General features: G+C 38.2%; 1 protein-coding gene across 6 annotated transcripts in view; it reads left to right on the forward strand.

The window, feature by feature from the left end:
• The window catches only part of LOC150076347 (phospholipase D1-like), a 496,427-nt gene that overhangs the window by 156,090 nt on the left and 316,960 nt on the right, over nt 1–23,377 (forward strand). For 5 of the 6 annotated variants that reach the window (XM_090387709.1, XM_090387710.1, XM_090387707.1 and 2 more), the window contains exon 8: nt 15,102–15,254. The exons of the other annotated variant lie outside the window; for it this stretch is intronic. In XM_090387709.1, coding sequence (XP_090243835.1) covers nt 15,102–15,254 — 153 coding nt within the window. The remainder of the gene's footprint in view (nt 1–15,101; nt 15,255–23,377) is intronic. 6 annotated transcript variants of the gene reach the window in all.

A 23,377-nucleotide genomic window follows, 5' to 3' on the forward strand; every position in this document is an offset into this window, starting at 1 on the left:
ATTTGGAATACTGTGTTCAAGTACGAAGACCTCATCTGAAAAAAAGATGGTGAGCTTCTTGAATAGGTCCAAGGATGGGCAACTCGAATTGTGAGATCGGCAAAAGGATGACCATATGAGGAAAGACTTATGCGGGCTACAAAGCTGGCAACCAGGCACCTCAGAGTGATTTGATTGAGGTTTATAAGGCTCTGATAGGGATTAGTATAATGAATGAAGATTGCATTTTCACTGTTATAAAGAATTCAAATTACAGGGGTTGAGGTTTAGATTAGATTGTAGGAAGTTTTCTTATAGCCAGCAAGTTGTTAATTACTGGAACAAGTTTCCCTTGCAAGGTAATTGAGGCTGACAGTTTAAATAAATTCAAAGGTGAACAGAATAGTTACCTATGTGAGGAGGGGAAGCATATAATTTGTATTTTTTTATCTGTTTAGTGGGGGGTTTTCAGTGCAGCAAAAGCCTTTATCATTACTTGCACTAATGGTGAATACTATTACTATTTTGTCACAGATGTGATGATTATCATACTGACCTTCTAGATACTTAGAGGGAAGCCCCCCCTCCCTGTCTGGTATGTATATCTCTTCTCCTTTGTATATAATGTGTTACCTACACTCAGTGATCACTGAATTGTGACATGTTTCACTGGCAAAAACTAGGATCCTCAGTGTGTATGGACCAACATTTCACTGCTGAAGTCTACTGGCAACGCTTAGAAGACCATGCACCCTCCTGTGTTGCATTTTTCCTGCACGAATACGGGATCTTCCAAGACAGTGTGTCATGCCGTCAGTTCAACAATTTGCATGAGCAGTTCGATGAATGCAATGAAGATATCATACAATTTGATACGGTGAAGATAACACCTATGTAATGTTGGAAAAACAGATCAAAACAAGAGCAAATTTATACTGAGAAGCAGATGTGTACAAAGTTTTCAGTTTTGAAAATTTGTAAAAATGAAATTTGATTTTATTTCTTTGAAATCCAATTTCATTGAGGTCAGGTGAATTTGGCTTCCAAATTCATCTGACCTCAGTCCAACAACACCTGTTGGGATGTTTTCAAATGGGAAGTGAGGCAGATGGACGTGCATCCATCTATTCCAACAGTGTGGGAAAGCCTTGCAGGCAGCAATGCTGCAGATATGTATAGACATCTAGTGGACCCAATGCCTACGTGAATATTGGCTGTTATCCCTATGAATGGTAGCCGAACTGTGTATTTATAAGGCAAGCCTTTGTTCCCTTGCCAATCTCATTGCCTTTCTTTTTATTCGTTCCAGCAACTCTGCATCCTTCTTAAAATGTGCCCTCCAGGCCTGTATGCAGTACCAAGGTGTGTCCTGACCACTGCTTTATACAAAGGGATAATCACTTCCTTATCTCTGCTAGCAAAATTCCTGTTTATCTTTGACAAACCCCATAACATGCTCTAGCACACTGTCTGCACTGCTTCATATCTGGCACCTCCGTAGCCAGATGGGCAGGAGCAGCAGTGCGTAGCGCACGCTTCTTGATTAGACTGGGGTTCGAGCCCGTGACTGCCAAATACGGAGGATGCGGAAAAGTCAGGGAATACCACTGCATATCCCCAGAGTAATATGGCCTTAGTTGCTAATGCTCCTAAAAACCAAGTAACAAACAACAAACAAACAAGCTTCATATCTGACAACACGATTACCCCAGGTGATTTTCATTATCCACAACTCTGAGTGTAGTACCACACAGTTTGTACATTACTCTAGGGTTACTGCTACCTATATGCAGTACTTTGGATTTGTCAATGTTAAACTTCAGTTGCCACCTCTCAGCCCATCTGTTCAACTTTTCTTGATCCTGTTGCAGTAGCGTACTGTCATTAACAACATTCCCAACCTTCATCAATATCATTGATAAATAGAAAACAACAATGGACCCAAATCCTGAACCCTGGGGACTCCATGAAGAGCAGTGTCCGCTGACTTGCCCTTAATGCCATACTGTTCCAGTTTGTACAGCAGTCTTTTATGTGCAACAGTATAAAAAGCTTTCCTGAAATCCAAGTATATGATATCAAAATTATTTTTTGCATCCAGTTCCTTTGTGACCACATCATAGTATCTAATCAAATTGGTCAGAAAAGACTTCCCCTTAACAAACCTATGCAGTGTCTGAACTATAACTGCAGTCTTGAGTAGATGATCCTGTAATGCTTCTTTAACTAGTGACTCCATTATTTTCTCCAGAAGAGAAGTTAAAATATAGGTCTTTAATTACTCGTCTGAACCTTTGATCGCCCTTTGTGAATTAGGGATACATTTGGACATCTCCAGTCTGTGGGGACCTTCTCTGAATCCAAAGATGCTCTCATAATTATGGCTAAGGGTTTGCTAACTTCCTTTGCTACCTCCTTTAATATAACCATATAGATCCCATCCACACCATGTGCCTTTCTTGTATTTAACCTCAATTTTTCCTTCACTTTTCTCTCAGTTATTACAAAATCATTTATCTCCCTTTTAGAGTTTGATAAACGTATGGCCTCCACTTCCCTACAGAATTCCTCCTGTGTAAATTTAAATGCAAAATATTCATTCAATTTGTCACCTACTTGAGTTGGATCATCAACCGTCGAACCATCGATATCAAGTGACCCAATCTGATTCATCCCCTTCCTTTTAGAATTTATATAAGGAAAGAAGCCTTTGCATCCTTTGCCAAATATTTCTCTTAATCTACCTTCGCTTGCCTAACCTTGTTGATTTGATTACAGACTAGCTTATATACAGGGTATCTGTAAATGGTGTTTCCAAATTTGATATTTTTTTTTATTCAGAATTACTTCAAGCTACACTCATGAAACACATACCAGCTGAAAGATCAATTCAATAAGTTTTTTTAAATTGGCACTCAACTGCCAGTTTTGTATTCTACCCACTAAGCAGTGCTACATTCACCAGAATGGCAAAATGGCGACCGGGCTGGACAAAGTGTTCCGTGTGTTAGCATTTCATGGAACAAATCTGGATTTCTTTTTGTAGTGTTATGTGAAGGAAAATACATCCTTCCCCGGTGCCTCCGTAGCCAGATGGGAAGGAGCAGCAGTGCGTAGCACACGCTTCTTGATTAGACTGTGGTTCGAGCCCGTCATCACCAAATACGAGGATGCGAAAAGGTCAGGGAATGACCACCGCATATTCCCAGAGCGATATGGCCTTAGTTGCTAATGCTCCTGAAAACCAAATAACAACAACATCCCTCCACTACAGGGAGGGATGTATTATCCCTTTGTATAAGACAATGGTCAGGCCACACCTTGAGTACTGTATACAGGTCTGGAGGCCTCGTTTTAAAAAGGATGTAGAGCTGTTGGAAAGAGTATACAGAAGGGCAACAAGATTAGCGAATGGAACCAAGGGTTGCTCTTACGAAGAAAGGCTTAAGTTTTGCAGATTACAGTGTCTGGAACTAGGCACCTGCGAGGTGATCTGATTGACAGAAATACAGCAAAGACTTCTTTACTTATATAAACTCTAAAAGGAAGTGGATGAATCAGATTGGTCCAGTTGATATCAATGATTCAACTGTAGATGATCATTCTCGGCTAGCTCCAAACTAAATCAGTATTTTGCATCCAAATTTCGCACATGAGGAGTTATTCAAGTCGGAGAGGGCCAGATGTTTATCAAACTCTAACAGGGAGTTAATGATTTTGTAATAACTGAGAGCAAAGTGGATAAGGAATTATTATTCTTATTCTTCTCTGATTTTTTGTCTCATGTTTACTGTGGACGCTGTCTCTCTTCTGGATGCTCTTCACTTTTCCAATTAATTTCTTACTTGTATTGCCCCGTTGGTACTGGGTCAATTGGCCTATCTTGACTCTTAATTCTTCTATCTTCTGCTGAAGTCTTCTTTCCCCAGCTGGTAGTTCCTTCTGTTTTCAGTTCTTCTGCTGCTGGTCTCTCGCTTCTCTCCCATTAATCCACGTGGCTGCTACTGCAGCACAATACATGGCTGTGTGGATGGCCTTCAGTATTGCACTGTTGCTGTCGAGGTAATGCAGTATTATGTGTCCATTCAGGTGGTCTGTGACTCTCCACAAGGTTCTGTTTGGCCTCTGCTTCTGTATCACGTGAGTCTTTGTGGGTCCATTCCTTCGAATTCTGTTAGGGCCTTCTTCCACTCGTCCTCTATTCTGGATATCATGACCTCGTCTGTTTCCTCCTCAGCTGCTGTGGGTTGTATTTCTTCTTGCTCTTCCTCTTCTGGTTTGGCAGTGGTATGTTCTTCCTCTTCTGGTTCCATATTCTTTATACTTTGTAGTTGATTGCTCACTTCCTGATTGATTTTTTCCAAGATTGCAGGAGCTATCAGGTTCTTTGTGACGATGGTCCTTCTCTGGTCTGCTATTTGCTGTTCGGTGACCTTAATATCCGGGAATCATTCCAGCCATTTGGTATGTAGTCTTGTCCTGTAAGTTGTCATATCGGTCTCCAACTTCATTATTTCGTAGTATGCTTGCATGATGTACGTATTCATTTCGATGTTCCACTTCATGCGTTAGCATTTTCTTCCATCCTGGGTGGTCACTTGCGCAGGAAGTACTTCCAGTTGGTGGGGCTGATGGTCTTGCCCTGCTCTTATGGTAGCCATATGGGGGACAGCGCCACTCACTCCACTATCTTCCTCTGGAGACTGTCTCTGATTTTTCGAACTGACCTCTCTGCCTAAGGCCTGAACACGAGTGACTTTATCCTGTGCCACACTCGATGCAGTATGGTTAATATTTCTCTGTGACATCATCCATTTATGGAGGGGGACCTGTTTAGCTTCGGCTTATGTCCAGTGGTAGTTCTCGGGAGTGATGCCAGATGGTGCCATAATCTGCCTTAGCCGCCACTCTGACCTTGGGGTAGGTAGGTCCTTGGAGAAACTTTCACGATGTTTATTTATTTTATTAATTTTTATTACTGTTAATTAATTTATTATTGTTATTCTAATTTATTACTATTATTATACCAGTCTCCCAGCGTGATGGAGCTGCTTCCGCCAAGGCGGTACTCTAACCCGGGTCTATCAGGCTGGTAGTCCAGTGTTATAACCACTGGACCACTGTGCCCCATTAATACAATACAATTTTTTATCAAGAGAATTTGTTTACAATAAAAGAACATGTTAAGAAAAGTGAATTTCTTGACAACAAGTTGTAATTCATCATTTACAACAGTTTTTGCAGAAAATACAATGAACTCATTACACATAGTACATTCCACACTGCAAACAGAAAGTAATTGATCTGCATATCAGGTCTAATCTACTGTATCATTGAGTATCAAAAATCTTATTAGGAATTTTAATTTGGAGATAGAATAACTTCTCCTGAGCCTGAAATCAACACTAGCCAACAAGTTATTTATTACTTTCATTGTGTGCCTATCTCCAAATCTATTTAGTACCCTAGGGTGAGGCAAAACAATTGCTTTTGGATTCTAAAGTTATGTGATACATTCCTTTGAAGAATCGACTCTTCATAAATAGTGTTAAGATTCTTCAAAAATAAATTTCAGTTTTTGAATTGGATAAAGTATTTTATATTTCAACAAAAATTGCCTTCTCTTATTCAGATCATTCCAAGAGTTTGTCCCCATTAAAAGTTTCAGAATCCTGTTAAGTAAGTTGTTTATTACCCTTATTTCAGTTATATTTGCTCGTGCCCATACATTTACTAAATAATTGAGTTGGGAGTCCACTAATGCATAATATAAGGTAACTTTTGTTCTTAGATTTAACTTATTTTTAATGTAATAAAAAAAGTAAACGTAAAATCTATTTTTTTTGTACAAGTTTGTTATATGCATTGCCCAACTTTGACTATAGTCAATCCATAACCCAAGGTAACAGTGATTTGAAACTTCTCTCACTGTTAGACATTTGCAATTCTGGAAATCCTGAACATGTAGGCATTTATGTTCATGTAATTTAATAGAGGGATGAATGTCCAGGGTTTGATGAGGAGGTCTAAATACCAGAAATTTTTTTTAAAGCTGAGTGCTAATTTATTGTTATGCAACCAATTTTGTAAATTTATTACATCCTGCTGTAAATCTTTTGCAATTTTTGTCAGGTTCTTTCCAATTGTATATAAGATTATATCATCTGCATAAATTTTTAAAAAGGAGTTCTTTATTTCTTCGAATATGTCATTTATATAGATGTTGAACATGAGTGCCCTGAGGTGCTCCTCTCTTTACATTATATGATTTTCCCTTTGTATTCCCTACTTCTGCTGTTATTTTTCTTTTGCTTAAATAAGATGCTAAGAGTTGATTGATTCTTCCGCTTATACCATATTTCAGTAATTTCTGTTTCAAGATTGGGATATCAATTAAGTCATATGCTTTGGTCAAATCAATAAATAAAATCATGAAGTTGTTTAAATGAAAGTTAAAAGAGTCTACTAAACTTTCTAATAATGTCTGTGTGCTCTTGCCCTTCTGATATGAGAATAGAGAGTTAACAGTCCATACTGATGTAAATATTTGCTTATATGGGAAAATATATAATTTTCTATTATTTTATTTATAACCGACTGAATTGTAATTGATCTATAATTACAAAAGTCATCAGGTTGTCCCTTTTTATATATAGGGAGTATTTTAAAGGAAAGTAGATTTGTAGGATAATTTCCCGATTCGTGCTATAAGCTCCACCAAGAGAACAGTGAACTGTTTATTTCTCTTTACTTTGGTTACTGTAATACAGTCCAGTTTTCTTGTTCTTTAACTGTTCTATGATCTTAAGAATTTCCATGTACTGTGGAGCTAAGAGTTCACTATCTGAGGAGGACTATCTTTTTGAGCAAAGGAGTCTTGGCAATAGTGTATGTTGTATCTACTGAGATCTAATACAGCTTTCGCAAATCTATTTGCAGCCTCATTGTTTGTTTGTACCAGAGATCTGTTCTAATAATGTTTTAATTTGATTTCCCCTTGTTTTTTTTTTTCCTTGTACTTAGTAGGTTATTTATAATGTTCCATTTTTCCTTTTGAGTTATCTGCTTATCCATAAAAAGTTGATTGTAATAAGTGTTTTTTTTTTATTTTCTAATCATACCTGTCAATTTATTTCTTAGTGTTTTTTTATAATTATGATAATGTTCTATCTTTGGACAATTTCTATACTGCCTTAAGTATTTATCTCTTTGTACCATTAATTTTTCTTTTGTCATCCAAGGTTTCTTGTGCTTAATCCTGTTACTCCTAGGATTTATGTTGCAATCTGAGTGATTTACTTTTCTCTCCATATTTAACCTTGAATTGTTTATCATTTGTACTATCTTATTTGAAAAGTCATTTACATTTGTTGTGTAGAATATTTGCTCTTGTATTAACAAGTTTTCCCTGTTCTGTTTCAGTTTACCTGTTGATAAATAATTTTTCTTTGCAACATTGGTTAATTTTATATCTTCACATGGATGTTGTTTTGAGTGCATATCTATTATTAGTATGCACTTTTCTGTGATCTGAAAGTTGATTTAATAGTATGTAGAAATTTGCATACTTCAACTTTATATTTGTTATAATGTGATCTAAGCATGAGCTTACTGTTGTATCACTCACCATCCTTTGTTGCCTAGTTATTCCAAATAAGGTATGTTCAAATCCATAATTGTTTAAGATTGCAGAGTATCTGAGTGTTACATTTTCTGTTTCATCAGTTAGTAAATTGATATTGGAGTCTCCTACTAGTATAGTCTTATCTGCTTGTATGTCATCCCATTGCAGAATTATGTTATCTAATTCTATTAGAAAGCTGTTTATAGAATCTGCTGGTGGCCTATAAATAGCACAAATCATGAATGTGTTTTGGGGATCTTCTCCTAATAATTTGTTAATTTATATGTATCCCATTCATTTTTCTTCTCTGTCATATGTCTCATTAATTCATCTGACATCCATTTAGGCCTAAACCTTGAACAATATTTCTCAGTTGGTATGTAAAGCCTAGTACCTTCCAAGATAAGTTCTTTGAATGCTTCCCATTTTTAATTTGCTGTTGGTAACATCATCAGTTGGCCCCACTGTATAGAATTTAAATACTGTCTTAGACCGTCATATTTGCCTTTTATGAAAGCAAAAACCCTTCCCTTTACCCATGATGGTAGTTACCTCTGAGTAAATCCCACTTCAGCACACTGTGATAACTGCCACCTAGTGGTTCCTTTACCTGCAGATTCTTAATGCATGAAGAATCACTACTGATAATCAGATCAAGAGTATTACTCCCTCTAGTTGCTTCCCAAACATGCTGATGTAGAAAACAATCATCCAATAAATCCACAAAAGCCTTGCTAGTGTTTGAGTGACCAACCCACAAATTCCAGTCAGTATCTGGAAAATTAAAATCCCCCATCATAAGACTGATTTACTGGCCTACTCCATTTTCCTGTACAGTTTTGTTATTATACTTATAGTAATTAGGCCTATAACACACTCCCACTCTCCATTTTGATCTCCCAATGCTTATGTCACACCAAACTGGCTCGACACTGCACTGTCCAGCGATGTCGACTGGCTTCACTTCCTTGGATTTTGTTTCTTAACTAATAGCATAATCCCTCCTCCCTTCCTATCCTCTCTGTCCTTTCTGTACACATTGTACTTCCCCAAATTCCAGTTCTGCATTCCTTATATCTGTGTGACGCCACATCTCTGATATCCTAACAATATCTGCCTTTGATGTTTCGAGCAATACCTCAAATTTATTTGCCAAACTCCTAGCATTGGTGTACACACAAGTATACATTTTTTTGGTAGTTGTTGGCGCATCAGCTTCTGTGGCCATAGTGCACCTCCCAAGGTTTTTTGCAGTACTTTGGCCCAAGGCGGGATTCGAATCGCAACCTTTGGGTTGCCAGGCAGGCACTTTACCCACACGGCTAGCCCAGTCGGCCAGGTATACATGCACCTGTTCCTATTCTTAGCTACCCTAACATAACCCATGTGTTTACTTGTACCGCCATAACTCCCAGCAGTCTCTGAAATATCCTGCATCTTGTTTTCCAGGCTGCTGCTCATTCCAATAGAAGCAGTGCAAGAATCACTTTCACCTCTGCCAGTGGCTACTGTTAATTTATTAGTCCTTGTATCCCCCCAAGCTAGTAGTTTTCCGACCCACCTAACACTATCTCGATAGCATCAGCAAATATTCTTGCACTCTTTCTATTTAACTATTTAAGTCCTGGAGCCCATGACTATTCTGACTCTGCACAAAAGACTGTATTAGTAGTAGTAGTGGCATGTGATGCAAGGAAGCAAATGTATGAGCTTATGCAGCATCAGCCAAAAAAAAAAAAAAAAAAATCGCACCATTCCCTCCAAATGCCTGTCCAGTTCCTCCTTAAATTTATTCAACCTATCAACTTCCACAACGACAGATGGAAGTTTGTTCCAGCAATTAACCACCTGCTGGCTAAAGGCAAATTTCCGCACATCTATTCTACATCGTCCTTTCTTAATTTGAATTTATGCCCCCTTAGGTTCGTAATCTGAGCAAGTGGAAGGATCCCATCAGAATTCAGCGTGCTGAACCCATTCAAGGCCTTATACACCTCAATCAGATCACCGCACAGGTGCCTAGTCTCCAGCCACTGCAATTTGCAGAACTTAAGCCTCTCTTGATATGAGGATCCCTTCATTCCCCTCACCAATCTTGTTGCCCTTCTCTGTACACGCTCAAGTAAATCTACATCCTTCCTAAAATGAGGCCTCCAGACCTGTACGCAGTACTCAAGGCGTGGCCTGACCATTGCCTTATACAGAGGGATAATCACCTCCTTTTCCCTGCTAGCAAAATTCCTATATATCATTGACAAAACCCCATGACCTGCCCTGGCAGCCTGTCTGCATTGCTCAGAAAACTTCATATCTGACTGCACAATTACTCCCAGGTCTTTTTCATTTTCTACCACCTTAAGTGTAGTACCACACAGTTGGTACGTTTCTCTGGGGTGACTTCTACCCATATGCAGTACTTTGCATTTGTCAAGGTTAAACTTCAGTTGCCACTTCTTAGCCCATCTGCCCAAATTATCTAGATCCTGTTGCAGTAGCACACTGCCATTACTGTCATTAACAACCCTGCCAACCTTTGTATCATCTGCAAACTTCGACACTAAGCCTGATATACCTTCATCAATATCATTGATAAATATACAAAACAACAGTGGACCCAACACCGAACCCTGTGGGACTCCACTAATAACATTAGTCCACAAAGAGCAGCACCCATTGATTAGCACCCTCTGTCTTCTCCCACTTAACCATCCTTTAACCATTGTAGCAACTTACCCTTAATACCATTCTGCTCCAATTTGTACAATAGTCTTCCATGCACAACACTGTCAAAAGCTTTCCTGAAATCCAAATATATGATATCAAAATTATTTTTTGCATCCAGTTCCTTTGTAACCACATCATAATATCCTGTCAAATTTGTTAGACAAGACTTTCCCTTAACAAACCCATGCTGTGTCTGAATTATTGCTGCAGTCTTGTCTAGATGATCCTGCAATGCATCTTTAACCAGCGACTCCATTATTTTACCCGGAACAGAAGTTAAACTAACTGGTCTGTAATTACTCGTATCACCCTTCGAACCCCCTTTGTGAATTGGGGATACATTTTCACATCTCCAGTCAGTGGGAACCTCCCCTGAGTCCAAGGATGCTCTCATAATTATGGCTAAGGGTTTGCTTAGTTGCTTTGCCGCCTCCTTGAATATAACTTGATAGATCCCATCCACCCCAGGTGCTTTTCTTACGTTTAACTTCAACAGTTTCTCTTCCACTTTGCTCTCAGTTATTACAAAATCATTAAGTATCCTGCTACAATTTGATAACCTTCTGCCATTTTCAAACCTTAATAATTCCTCATGTGTGAATGTAGATGCAAAATACTCATTCAGTTTGTTTGCTATCTGAGCAGGATCATCAACAGTCGAACCATCGATGTCAAGTGGACCAATCAGATTCATCCCTTTCCTTTTAGAGTTTATATAAGTAAAGAAATCCTTGCTGTTTTTCTTAGAAACTTTTGCCAAGGATTTCTCGTAATCAGCCTTCGCCTGCCGAACCTCCTTTGTGACCTGATTACAGATTAACTTATATCTGCCATAGGCTTCTGAGTCGCTTGGCAGATATAAGTTTTAGAATATCTTAGCTCAGTACAACACAGTGCTCTCAGCACTTTCATCACTTGCCTGGTTAGATTTGGCACATTATAGCCTTAGATGCTAATGCACCATAAAATACTAAAGCCTGGTTAAAAGTCTATATATAGATGCCAATGACTTTCACCTTTGGAGAAAGATGCATATTTCTTAATTATGTAGTCAAAATCCACAGTCTCCCTTCTCACCCCCATCATGATCCTCCAGGGATTATAAACCTCAAGAAAAGAAACCTGCAGGAATCCATCTACAAGGACTAATGCTGCTGTGGAATATACAACTGACCAGTATATATCAATACACATAAACAGTGCAACCTGCATGGAAAATAAGCATACACTTATGTGATAGCTGCTTCCATCATTGGGAGGTACACCCTGGAAAATAAACTTTTCAATGGCTATATGCTGCCCATATAAAGGCCAATGCACAAGCCCTGCATATTTATACTGGTGGCTTAAAACCACAGTTGTATGAGCTGCAATGGTCTTTCCAGCATCTGCTGTCTCACTACTCCATGAATAGTGTTTTTACAACAGACCTGTATGCTGTTAGAATGGTTCAAACCCTAACTAGCCTCTTTAGCCCAGAGACCATTTATACAGTCTGAGTGTAGTGGTGCACTGGAATGTAGTTCAAAATTCACAGCTACTGTTAAGACAATTCAGATCACAAATATTTCAACTTAGTAACAATAAACAAGACCATTATATTTTTATGGATTCTAGGGCATGTTGGAATATCTGGAAAGGAACATGCAGTCAAGCAGTAAGAAATGCTATAGACACTGACTCCATTCAGGTTCCCTCCAATGATTATAAACTGATTCTTGATTTTGGAATTGTACAGTTCCTTCAGGTCGAAAACTTAAATAAGTTCAAGGCAGAACTAGACAAGCATTTGGAGTGAATGGATAGGTGAAATGGGAAGGGTGTTTTTTTTTTTTTTTTTTGACAGCCTAATCAGTAACAAAAAAAGACAAATACAACTTTATCAAAGCCCTTGATCCCTGATCTACTAAAAGAGGATCATGATGCTCCCATCCCCAGGTTGAAATAATCTGTCATCACTGGAGCCCTGCTGAATCATTGCTAAGCTGTATTCTGTTTTTATGTATTTGTATGTTGTATTTTATTCTGTTTTTCTCAAGCTGCTAAATGTGAACCCCTAGTGCTTGTCGCCATAATAGGATATTGTGTTGTAACTCTGCACTTCTCAATAAAGATTTATTTAATGTCCTGTGGTAGTTGCCAAGCCAACATATCTTTATTTTAAATGGGAAATTTTATGCAAAATTTTTTATTCCCAAGCATTAATATTTGCTCATGTTGATTCAAGTTTAATAAAAACAACAGTGACAAGTCCTCAGAATGAAAATCCCCCAGGAAGGAAAAAAAAAAAAAAAAAACAGATTGACAACAGTTGTATTTATTTATTGTTATTATTATTTTATTTTTTTATTTTTTGCTATAAAGGATATAAATTCCTTTATCTCTTACAAATTCCTTTCTGATAAATTAATAACATTGGTTTGCATAAATTTTGATGTGTCTAAAATTCATGTTGTGTCTGGGTGTACTTTAAGTGCTGATTCTAAAAATTCAAACCATTTTTATCTATCACATGCAGCTTTTTTTTTTTCTGAACACAATTGTTTTTTCTTGTATATAAATTGATAGTATTATGCACATGTATATATTGCATGTATACATGTGCATAATACTATCTTTATGACTGACAGGTATTGGCATGCCCAGATGTGTTAAGACATGTCAAGACCTGCAAGTCAGGTAGCTGTATAAACTTGAAGTGTTTCTTCCATATTTAGTTGTTTTCTGGTGCAGTTATGCTAACTAGTATCTGCTTATAATGTGATTTTCATATTCTGTTAAAGAATATGAAAATTTACATATTCTTTAACAGTTGCAATTCCTTGTTGTGTTAATAATCCAGATATATTATGTTGAAAGCGGCCTCCATAGCCGAGTGGTCAGGAGCGGGAGTGCAGTAGCACACGCTCTTTGAGTAGACTGGGGTTCAAGCCCCTGACTGGTGAATACGGTCGATCTGCCAACTCGCACTGGACCAGCGTGGTAGATTATGGTCCATTTCCCTCAGCATGAATTGTTGAGGAGGCTTCCATCCTGCAGTGGGTTGATAATGGCTGCACTTTACCTTTTTTTTATTATGTTGAAACAAAGGCAGGGTATAACATTGTTTAGGAAAAATGTTTATGCCACATATTTTAAAATTAAATTATGTGACCAGAGATAAGTTTGGCTCTCATGAAGTGTGCCATACATGTGTGGAGGTTTTGCGATTATGAAATGCATGAAAAATGTAGTTCCATTAAAAATTTAGGTCAGATTTTTTAATCATCAATAAAACATTAGCAACCTCTTTGTAAAATGCAGACCAATTTAATTGATTGTGAATTTATATCAAGAAGCCATATAACAATAAGACTCTTAGTGTACCTAGAAATGATTAAATGCTTGAAAGATGTAATCAGAAAAAAAGACCTGATCTCTGGACAATTATAGCAGCTGTAACAAACATCACTTATAAATTTTTAGACTTTAAGGAAACTTTTTTGCAATTAAATAACTGATGGGAAAAATTATATGAAGACCCTAGTCCATTATTTTTAGAATGGTAATGAATAATACACTGTAAATATTTTATTTGTTTAAATAAAAATTCAGTTCTGAATTCTTTTACAAAAAAAACTTAAGTTCCTTGACTGCATTTATCATAATTCTGTTTCACTGGAAAAGGACAGGTGTTTAGAAATGGTTATACAGATGATCAGGAGCATTGTCATTAAGTAATTTTCAGTTCATGCAATCAGAAAAAAAGGTTTCTCTTCTTTCCGATTGCACGATATCTGACCATATGACTTCCTCATATATATTCATAATTAAAAAATAAATAAATAATGCTGTCATGACTTTTACCATAACTTTACCTTTAGACTTGTCAATTTAATAATTTCCCCCTCCCTCACCAGAGACAGACCCATTCAATGGGTTGATATTTTTGCCTGTGATCCATGTATTGGTTTTACAAATCCTGGTTCGCTATCACAAATTTCAACTTTTGAAATCCATCTGATCTGTTATTAAAAACTTGGGCGCAATGAAGTTGCATAATCTTTTCATGCTTCAAATATCAGACAATGGTGGCTTGATGACTATCAGTCGCTATTCCAACTCGAGAGGCTTTGTTTTCAGATCTTATTTGATGATTTGTACAAATAATTCTAATGCAGGACACAGGTTCATAATTTTTTGCCATGCAAGGTCTGCCACAGTTTGCATCATCCTTGATGATATAGTATGTAATTGTGAACCATTGTACAATTCAGATATCCTGCCTTTTGATAGCTTTTTCAGTGTATGCTTGAAGTCATTTCTAGTCTTTGAAGTTGTTTTTTTTTTTTTTTTTTTTTTTTTCAATAAAACTCAACATTATAAAAAAAAAAAAAAAACAGTGATGCAAAATTATTTGTGTTAACAACTGCTAAAAAAATAATCTTTGTGTGTGTGCATCCAGACTGGTGCCTGCTGTAAAAAAAAAAAAAAAATAATTTCTAAGTTACAAAATATATATATATATATTTTTTTTTTGTTCAGCTATGTTTTTAGCAGAGTCGGTCCTGGAGCTATTTTGAACAAACCTTGTATGCAGTTTCATTATTGTTTTTAAATGGCATAGTTTTAAAATCATGCCACTTAAAAAAAAAAACAACATCTTGGGTATGCAGTTGGTTATGGGTTAATTCTTTTAATCTGAGTGTCCTTCGAGGTGTTAATCTCATAATCAGTATTTTGATTTTGTTATATATATATATATATATATATATATTTTTTTTTTTTTTTTTAGATGGATGCTTGTAAAAGACAGCTTTCTTGCATATATGACACCATCTGATGGACAAATAAAATTTGTTCTCCTTATGGATCAAGATTTTCAAGTAAAGAAAGGATTTGGTGAAACTGGCATTCATCATGTTGTAATTATATCCAATCTCACAAGGTAAATAAAGCACATATGAATTTAGACAGTTACCTATTCACTTTGTGGATATAAATGCATAGAAAATATGAATCTACAAATTTTAGTGATTTGCTTAAAATTTTTAATAGATGCGAAAAAAATTTACCAGTGAGAAATTCAGTTGATTTCTAACATTTAATTAGAAAATTGCCATGAGGATTGTCCCAAAAGTAATGCTCAAAAGCAGTTAATTTAAAATAAATTTATTTTATAACATATTTTACAGTGGAGTCTCCTCCATGCCTTATGACTGCTTCCCCTACATTTGGGTAATTTTTGAATGCCATTCATCTTTGCTGAAGCTGTCTGATGTAGTAGCAGTAGAGGCAGCATGTGATGCAAGAAAGCAAGCTTTATGTAGCATCAGCCAAAGAAAAAGAAAAAAAAAAAAAATTTACACATCCATTCCCTCTAAATGTTTGTCCAGTTCCTTCTTGAATTTATTTAAGCTATCAACTTCCACAACTACAGGTGGAAGTTTATTCCAGCAATCAACTACCCGCCGGCTAAAGGCAAATTTCTGCATATCTATTCTACAATTGTCTTTCCTCAATTTGAATTTATACCCCCTCAGGTTTGTAATCTGAGCAAGAGGAAGAATCCCATAGAAATTGAGCTTGCTCAACCCATTCAGTGCCTCATACACCTCAATCAGATCACCCAGTCTCCAGATGCTGCAATTTGCAGAACTTAAGCCTTTCTTGGTAAAAATACCACCCTTTCGTTCCCCTCACCAATCTTGTTGCCCTTCTCTGTACTCACTGAATCAACTCTACATCCTTCCTGAAATGAGGCCTCCAGACCTGTATGCAGTACTCAAGGCATGGCCTGACCATTGCCTTATACAAAGGGATAATCACCTCCTTTTCCTTACTAGCAAAATTCCTGTATATCATTGACAATACCCCATGACCCGATCTAGTATCTTGTCTACATTGCTCAGAAAACTTTATATCTGGCTGCACAATTACTCCCATGTCTTTTCATTTCTACCACCCTAAGTGTAGTACCCATATGCAGTACTTTGCATTTGTCAAGGTCAAACTTCAGTTGCCACTTCTCAGCCCATCTGCCCAAATTTTATTTCAGCTAATGGAAGTGTGGTGTGCAGTAGCACACTGCCATTAACAACTCTGCCAACCTTTGTATCATCGCAAACTTTGACATTAAGCCTGATGTACCTTCATCAATATCATTGATATATATGCAAAACAACAGTGGACCCAACACCGAACCCTGGGGGACTCCACTAATAACATTAGTCCACAAAGAGCAGCATCCATTGATTACCACTCTGTCTTTTCCCACTCAACCATCCTTTTATCCATTGTAGCAACTTATCCTTAATACCATACTGCTCCAATTTGCATAGTAGTCTTCCTTGTGCAACAATGTCAAAGGTTTTCCTGACATCCAAGTATATGATATCAAAATTATTTTTGCATCCAGTTCCTTTGTAACCACATCATGCTGACCTGTAGTTTGTGAATTGACCACAGTACATGGGCTTTTGGTATACCGAAGTTTCCAGATGTGAGACCACGCACCTCACTAAGACATCCAGGAAAGGTCTTGTTCGATTCTAATTCTATTGTGAACTAAATGAGGGGAGATAGGGAGTTTGTAGTTGTAGTAGCTGTGCTTCTGAATTTCCGGAGATGATGGTGAAGATGTCATCGAACATACTGGCCCCAGATGGTGACTAGGGTAACTGGTACTGGCGTGTTCAGGAATATGCAATCCTCAAACTCCTCCACTGTGATGTTAGCAATGATGGAGCTGACAGGCACCCATAGCCATTCCATGTATTTGTCTGTAGAGAGAGAGTGTCACCAAACATGACAACGTTACTGGACAAGCACAAATCAAGGACAGTACCTCTATCTTCTGTAGATAGAGATGTTCTGTCCGGTAAGCTGTTGTCATTCTCCAAAAGTTGCCTGGCACATATGACTGCCTGTTGAACAGGTATGGTAGTAAATTAAGAGACAGTGTCAAAGGATGCCATGAAAACAAGAGACAATGGGTCTAAGAGGGATGCCTGGCTTAGGTACTTTTGGTAGGCCATAGAACTGTGGGAGCTGGCAGCCCATGGCATGCAATTGCAAATGTGTGGAATTAGAAATTTTCCCAGACCAATCATTGACCAACTTATTCACCTTTGGCTCTGATCGTCCCAAGATTCTGATGGGAGGGTCCTGCAGCGGTTCATAGACATTAGCATAGAGTAGAAGGGAGAGAGCCTTACTTAGATATTTGGGACGATCCATCACAACTGTATCGGCCAGTAGAACGACGATGGTATTGTCGTTTCTGAGAGAATTGAGGGCTGCATATTGGCGACAGTTGAGGTTAGGGTTAGCAATGCACACATGCTGAAGAATAGAGGTTGTCTTGAAGTGGATGTCATTAGCAGTCACTTCAGGGAGGTGGACCAAGGATGCCTCTACCCCTTGGCGATTTGCGTGATGACAGGTCTAGGCAGTAGATTGGCAAACTTCATACAGAAAGTGAGAAGTCCGATCTGGTTGGCGGATAATTGCTTGCTGCTGAGGATTAAGACAAAATTAGCATTGTCTGCTGTGGGATTTGTACAGGTTCTGAAAGGGTGAACCTCTCAGAGTAGTCCAATGAACTTGTGCTGCTGGTGTTAGTGGTAAGTATCAAATACTCAGATATCCTGGAAACAAAGGGTATGAATTAGGTTTAAAAATGTTAATGGAGAAACCAAACCTCTGGATTGCAGTGACTTGTTGACGATGGCTCTGTAGTTGTAGATGTAGGCAACCAATTCATACTCAAGGTTTGTAGTCCAAAGTTGAAACTGGTGCACTTTGGGCATGGTTGACGGGTGCCTTGTAGCAGAAGCCTTTAAGGATGGTGCGATGTTTCGAGCTATATGGGTAGAAGTAACCCCAGAGAAACGTACCAACTGTGTGGTACTACACTTAAGGTGGTAGAAAATGAAAAGACCTGGGAGTAATTGTGCAGTCAGATATGAAGTTTTCTGAGCAATGCAGACAGGCTGCCAGGGCAGGTCATGGGGTTTTGGCAATGATATATAGGAATTTTGCTAGCAGGGAAAAAGAGGTGATTGTCCCTCTGTATAAGGCAATGGTCAGGCCACGCCTTGAGTACTGCGTGGCCTGAGTACTGCGTACAGGTCTGGAGGCCTCATTTTAGGAAGGATGTAGATTTGCTTGAGCGTGTACAGAGAAGGGCAACAAGATTGGTGAATGAAGAGATCCTCTTACCAAGAGAGGCTTAAGTTCTGCAAATTGCAGTGGCTGGAGACTAGGCACCTGCGCGGTGATCTGATTGAGGTGTATAAGGCCTTGAATGGATTGAGCACGCTGAATTCTGATGGGATCCTTCCACTTGTTCAGATTACGAACTTAAGGGGACATAAATTCAAATTAAGAAAAGACAGATGTAGAATAGATGTGCGGAAATTTGCCTTTAGCCAGCAGGTGGTTAATTGCTGGAACAAACTTCCATCTGTCATTGTGGAAGTTGATAGGTTAAATAAATTTAAGGAGGAACTGGACAGGCATTTGAAGGGAATGGTGTTTTTTTTTTTTTTTTTTTGGCTGATGCTGCATAAGCTCATACACTTGCTTTCTTGCATCGCATGCCACTACTACTGGGTTTTAGAAGAATTGAAATCAACTAAATTGTCTTTGCCCCACTGGAGAATTACCTGGAAATCGGTATTTAAGGAATTGGTAGTGGATATTCAAGAAGTTGAAGCTGATTGAGCAGGGCAAGGTTTCTCAAAATAGAAAGTGGAATGGAATGTGCTATTATTGGCAAAACTATGGATAGGATTTCTGGTCAATGGAAGAAGGTCATCAACATAGAAGAGGAAAAGAGCGGGGAAAGAACTGGACCTTGGAGGACACCAGCATTGGTGGAGAAGTTAAAAGACAGGGAGCCCCCTACTATTACCCAATTATATGGAAAACTGGATAACAAAATAAACAGTTCACAAACCATAAGATGGAAGCTTGTTTAGAAGACTTATGCCAAACACAATCAAAAGCCTTTGAGATGTCAAGAGCAACTGCACGTGTTTCACCGAACTTTTCCATTGAATTTGTCCATAAATGGGTAACATAAGCCAGAATATCACCAGGATCGACACTGACAGAATCCATACTGGCGATCGTTGATCAGATGGAAAGTTTCTAGGTAGTTTAAGAGTTGGCAGTTAATTGACATCTCCATTACTTTAGAAAGAGTAGAAGTACTTGCAATGGGACGATAATGGGATGGCAGAGATTTGTCACCCTTTTTAGGAACTGGCTGGATATAAGTTAATTTCCAAACAGAAGGAAAAACACCTTTGGAATAAGAAAGTGAAAAAAGGCGGCAGTGAACAAGAGCAAGTTCAGGAGCATAGATTTTGAGACAAAGTGGAGAAATACTATCAGGACCTTGAGCTTTCTTAGCATCAAGATTCATCAAAATCCTTCTGACATCCTTTTGATGGGAGACCACAGGAGGCATTGAATGGAGCATGTTGGGAATGGTGGGAGATGTTTACTAAGATCATTAATACAAGAGTTGGAAGAAAAATGGGATGCTAGCAGGTCAGGTTTATCCTTTGCTGAAGTGACAACAGAACCATCTGGTTTTGACAGAGGTGGGAGCAGAGATGGGCAAAACTTGCGGCCAATAGCTTTGGCAAGAGACCAGAATGCTTGGCTGCCATTAGGGCAACAAGCAAGTTTTCTGCTTTTAGCCTGTTCAAAATCTAGTTTGGACTGATTAATAATTGCTTTACAATTGTCGAGTTTTGGTGTGGGCAGAAAATGAAACTGAAGAATTGGAAACAAGCCAATTATGACATGCAGAGTTCTTCTCTTGAACAGCCTTAGTACATTTATTGGAAAACCAAGGTTTAGATAAACGATGAGATTTTAAAGTGGAGTGTTTTAATAAAAGGTTCCATTCCTACAAGAATAATTTCACTGACATGATCTGAGCAAACATTGACATCAGAAGTTTTGAAACAGTAATTCGATCAAGGAAAAGAAAAGAAATCTCACAGGTCATCCCATTTTGCATTCTTGTAATGCGAAACAATACGAGGTTGGGAATAGTCATCAGATAATGGCTCCATTGGAGAAGAGACAATCACCAAATTGTGATCTGAGGTGCCTATAGGATCACTCACTTCGACTGTGTACTTAGAAGGATTGTTTGTGAGAAAAAGATCAAGCATGTTGGCTGTATGATTAGGGTTATCCAGTATTCTTGTAGGTAAATGAACAATCTGTGCATGGTCATTAATAATTACAAAAGCCTGATCATCTCAACCAGCTGGGTTGTTGTGACTAGAAAATGGAAGCCAGCTGGAGTTGTGAATATTAAAATTATCAAGGAAAATTACCTCACTGTTAGGAAAGTTGGACTGGAGAAAGTCAAGGTGCAAAGAGAGGAACCCAAAGAGCTCCAAGTGATTAGTGGAGTTGTGAGAACGGTAGAGACAACAGATTAATTTGACACAGTGAGGTAGAGAGATTTTAAGAAAGAGAAGATTGAAAAGAGGAGATTCCAAATTACCAAGTCTTTGATGGAGAATATCGGAACAGACATATGCACAAGTACCACCTTTGAGGCGAAAGAATCATACAGCAAATAATTTGGGCACAATCTCTCCAGGAAACGCTGGAGAGATTGTGCAGGGCTCATGGGGTAGACTTTTTCTCAGCATGGTCTGTGCTTGTAGCAGGAGAATGCTTCTGCAGAGATGGGATACACTTAAATAGAAAGGGTGCAAGAATATTTGCTGATGCTATCAAGACAATGTTAGGTAGGTCAGAAAACTGCTAGCTTGGGGGAGATTCAGACAAACAGGTTAACAGTAACTGCAGGCCGAGGTGGAAGTGATTCTTCCACTACTTCTATTGGAATGAACAGCAGTCCAGATAGCCAGTTGATGGGGATTTCAGGAACTGCTGGGATTAATGAAATAAGTAAATATATGGGCTGTGCTAGAGTAACTAAGAGTAAGAACAGATGCATGTATACTTGCATTTACACCAATGCTAGGAGTATAGTAAATAAATTTGATGAATTTGAAGTGCTTATGAAAACATCAAAGCCAGATATTGCTGGGATATCAGAGACATGGTGTCACACATATAAGATGTCCAGAATTAGAATTTTGTGAGTACAATGTGTACAGAAAGGATAGAAAGGGAAGAGGGGTTCTACTGTTATTTGAGAAACACATAAAACCCACGTAAGTGCATCCAGTTGACATAGATGGACAGTTCAATGTTGAGTGAGTTTGGTGTGACATAAGCACTGAGAAAGCAAAAATGAGGTTAGGTTTGTTATAGGCCTAATGACTCTGAGTACAATGAACAATTATACAGAGAAATAGTGGGCCAGTAAATCAGTGTCTTATAATAGGTTATTTTAACTTTCCAGATGTAGACTGGAACTTGTGGGTTGGTCGCTCGCACACTCGAAAGGCTTTTGTGAATTTATTGGACGATTGTTTTCTATAGCAGGAGCATGTTAGAGAGGCAACAAGAGGGAATAACAGTCTTGATCTGATTATCAGCAGTGATTATTCATGCATTAAGAATTTACAGATAAAGGTACCACTAGGTGGCAGTGATCAGTGTAGTGATGTGGGATTTACTTAAAGATGTAACTTCATAAAGGGTTTTTTCTTTTGTAATGGTGACTACAGTGGTCTCAGATTTTTTAGGTTATTGGTACAGTAGTCTTCCATGTGCAACAGTGTCAAAGGATTTCCTGAAATCCAAGTATATATCAAAATTGTTTTTTGCATCCAGTTCCTTTGTAATCCCATCATGGTATCCAATCAAATTTGTCAGACAACTTTCCCTTAACAAACCCATGCGGTGTCTGAATTATTACTGCAGTCTTGTCTAGATGATCCTGCAATGCTTCTTTAATCAGAGGTTCCATTAATTTTACTTTTTTTTTTCTATTATTTTATTATTTTTTTTATGTGAACCCCAAACATGAGAGGTATTAGAACCTATAGTACCGTGCTTGGGTTGGAGGATGAGAAGACGAAAGAAGATATTTGTTGACATTGGACTTGAACTTCTGTAGATTGTAATTTTCAGGAAATACGTATGAAGGAAAGTTGTTCCAGAAAACGGCAGTTGAATGAATAAATGAGGAAGATAAAAAGTTGGTTCTGTGGGTTTGAAGTTGGACAGTAAATGGATGTTGGCTGATGGCGGCACGTGTTCGGACTGTTTTGAAAGAGAGAGCGGGAATTATAGAAGCCAATTCAGAAGAACGGTGCCCATGGAAGTATCTGTAGAAGAGGCATGCAGCAGAAACAGTACGTCTAATGAGAAAGCGAGTGGAGAGACTCTGTTAGAGATGAATCATTAATTAACCTAATGGAATCAAGAAGCCTGAGAGAGGTTTTGGGGGCACCACCCCAGATGTGGGAACAATATTCCATGGCAGGGCAGATTTGCGATTTATACAGAGTGAGCAGCTGTTTGGAAGAAAAGTATCACCGAGGGCAAAAGAGAAAACCAAGTTTTTTAGATGTAGAGGAAGCAATATTTGTAATGTGCTTGTGCCAAGAGAGATTAGAAGTCAGGGTAATCCCCAAAAGAGATATATCATTTTGCCTAGAAATTGGAGTGTCACTAAAGATAAGCATAGAAGCAGAAGAATCCTTTTTACGAGATATAAGACAAGACTGAGTTTTAGAAGGGTTGAAATCAACTAAGTTGTCTTTGCCCCACTGGAGAATTACCTGAAAGTCAGCATTTAAGGAATTGGTAGCAGATTTTTGAGAAGTTGAAGCTGATTGAGCAGGACAAGGTTTCTCAAAATGGAAAGTGGAATGCAATGTGCTATCATCGGCAAATCTATGGATAGGATTTCCAGTCAATGGAAGAAGGTCATTAATATACAAGAGGAAAAGAGTGGGGGAAAGAACTGAACCTTGGGGGACACTGGCATTAGTGGAGAAGTAAGAAGACAGAGCCATCTACCATCACCCTCCGTGAGCGATCAGAGAGAAAACTGGATAACCAATTACTAAAAACAGTTGGCAAACCATAAGATGGAAGCTTGTTTAGAAGACC

This window comes from Mastigoproctus giganteus, chromosome 13 (genome assembly GCF_048544385.1).
Source record: "Mastigoproctus giganteus isolate SK-2022 chromosome 13, ASM4854438v1, whole genome shotgun sequence".
Lineage (NCBI taxonomy): Eukaryota > Metazoa > Arthropoda > Arachnida > Uropygi > Thelyphonidae > Mastigoproctus > Mastigoproctus giganteus.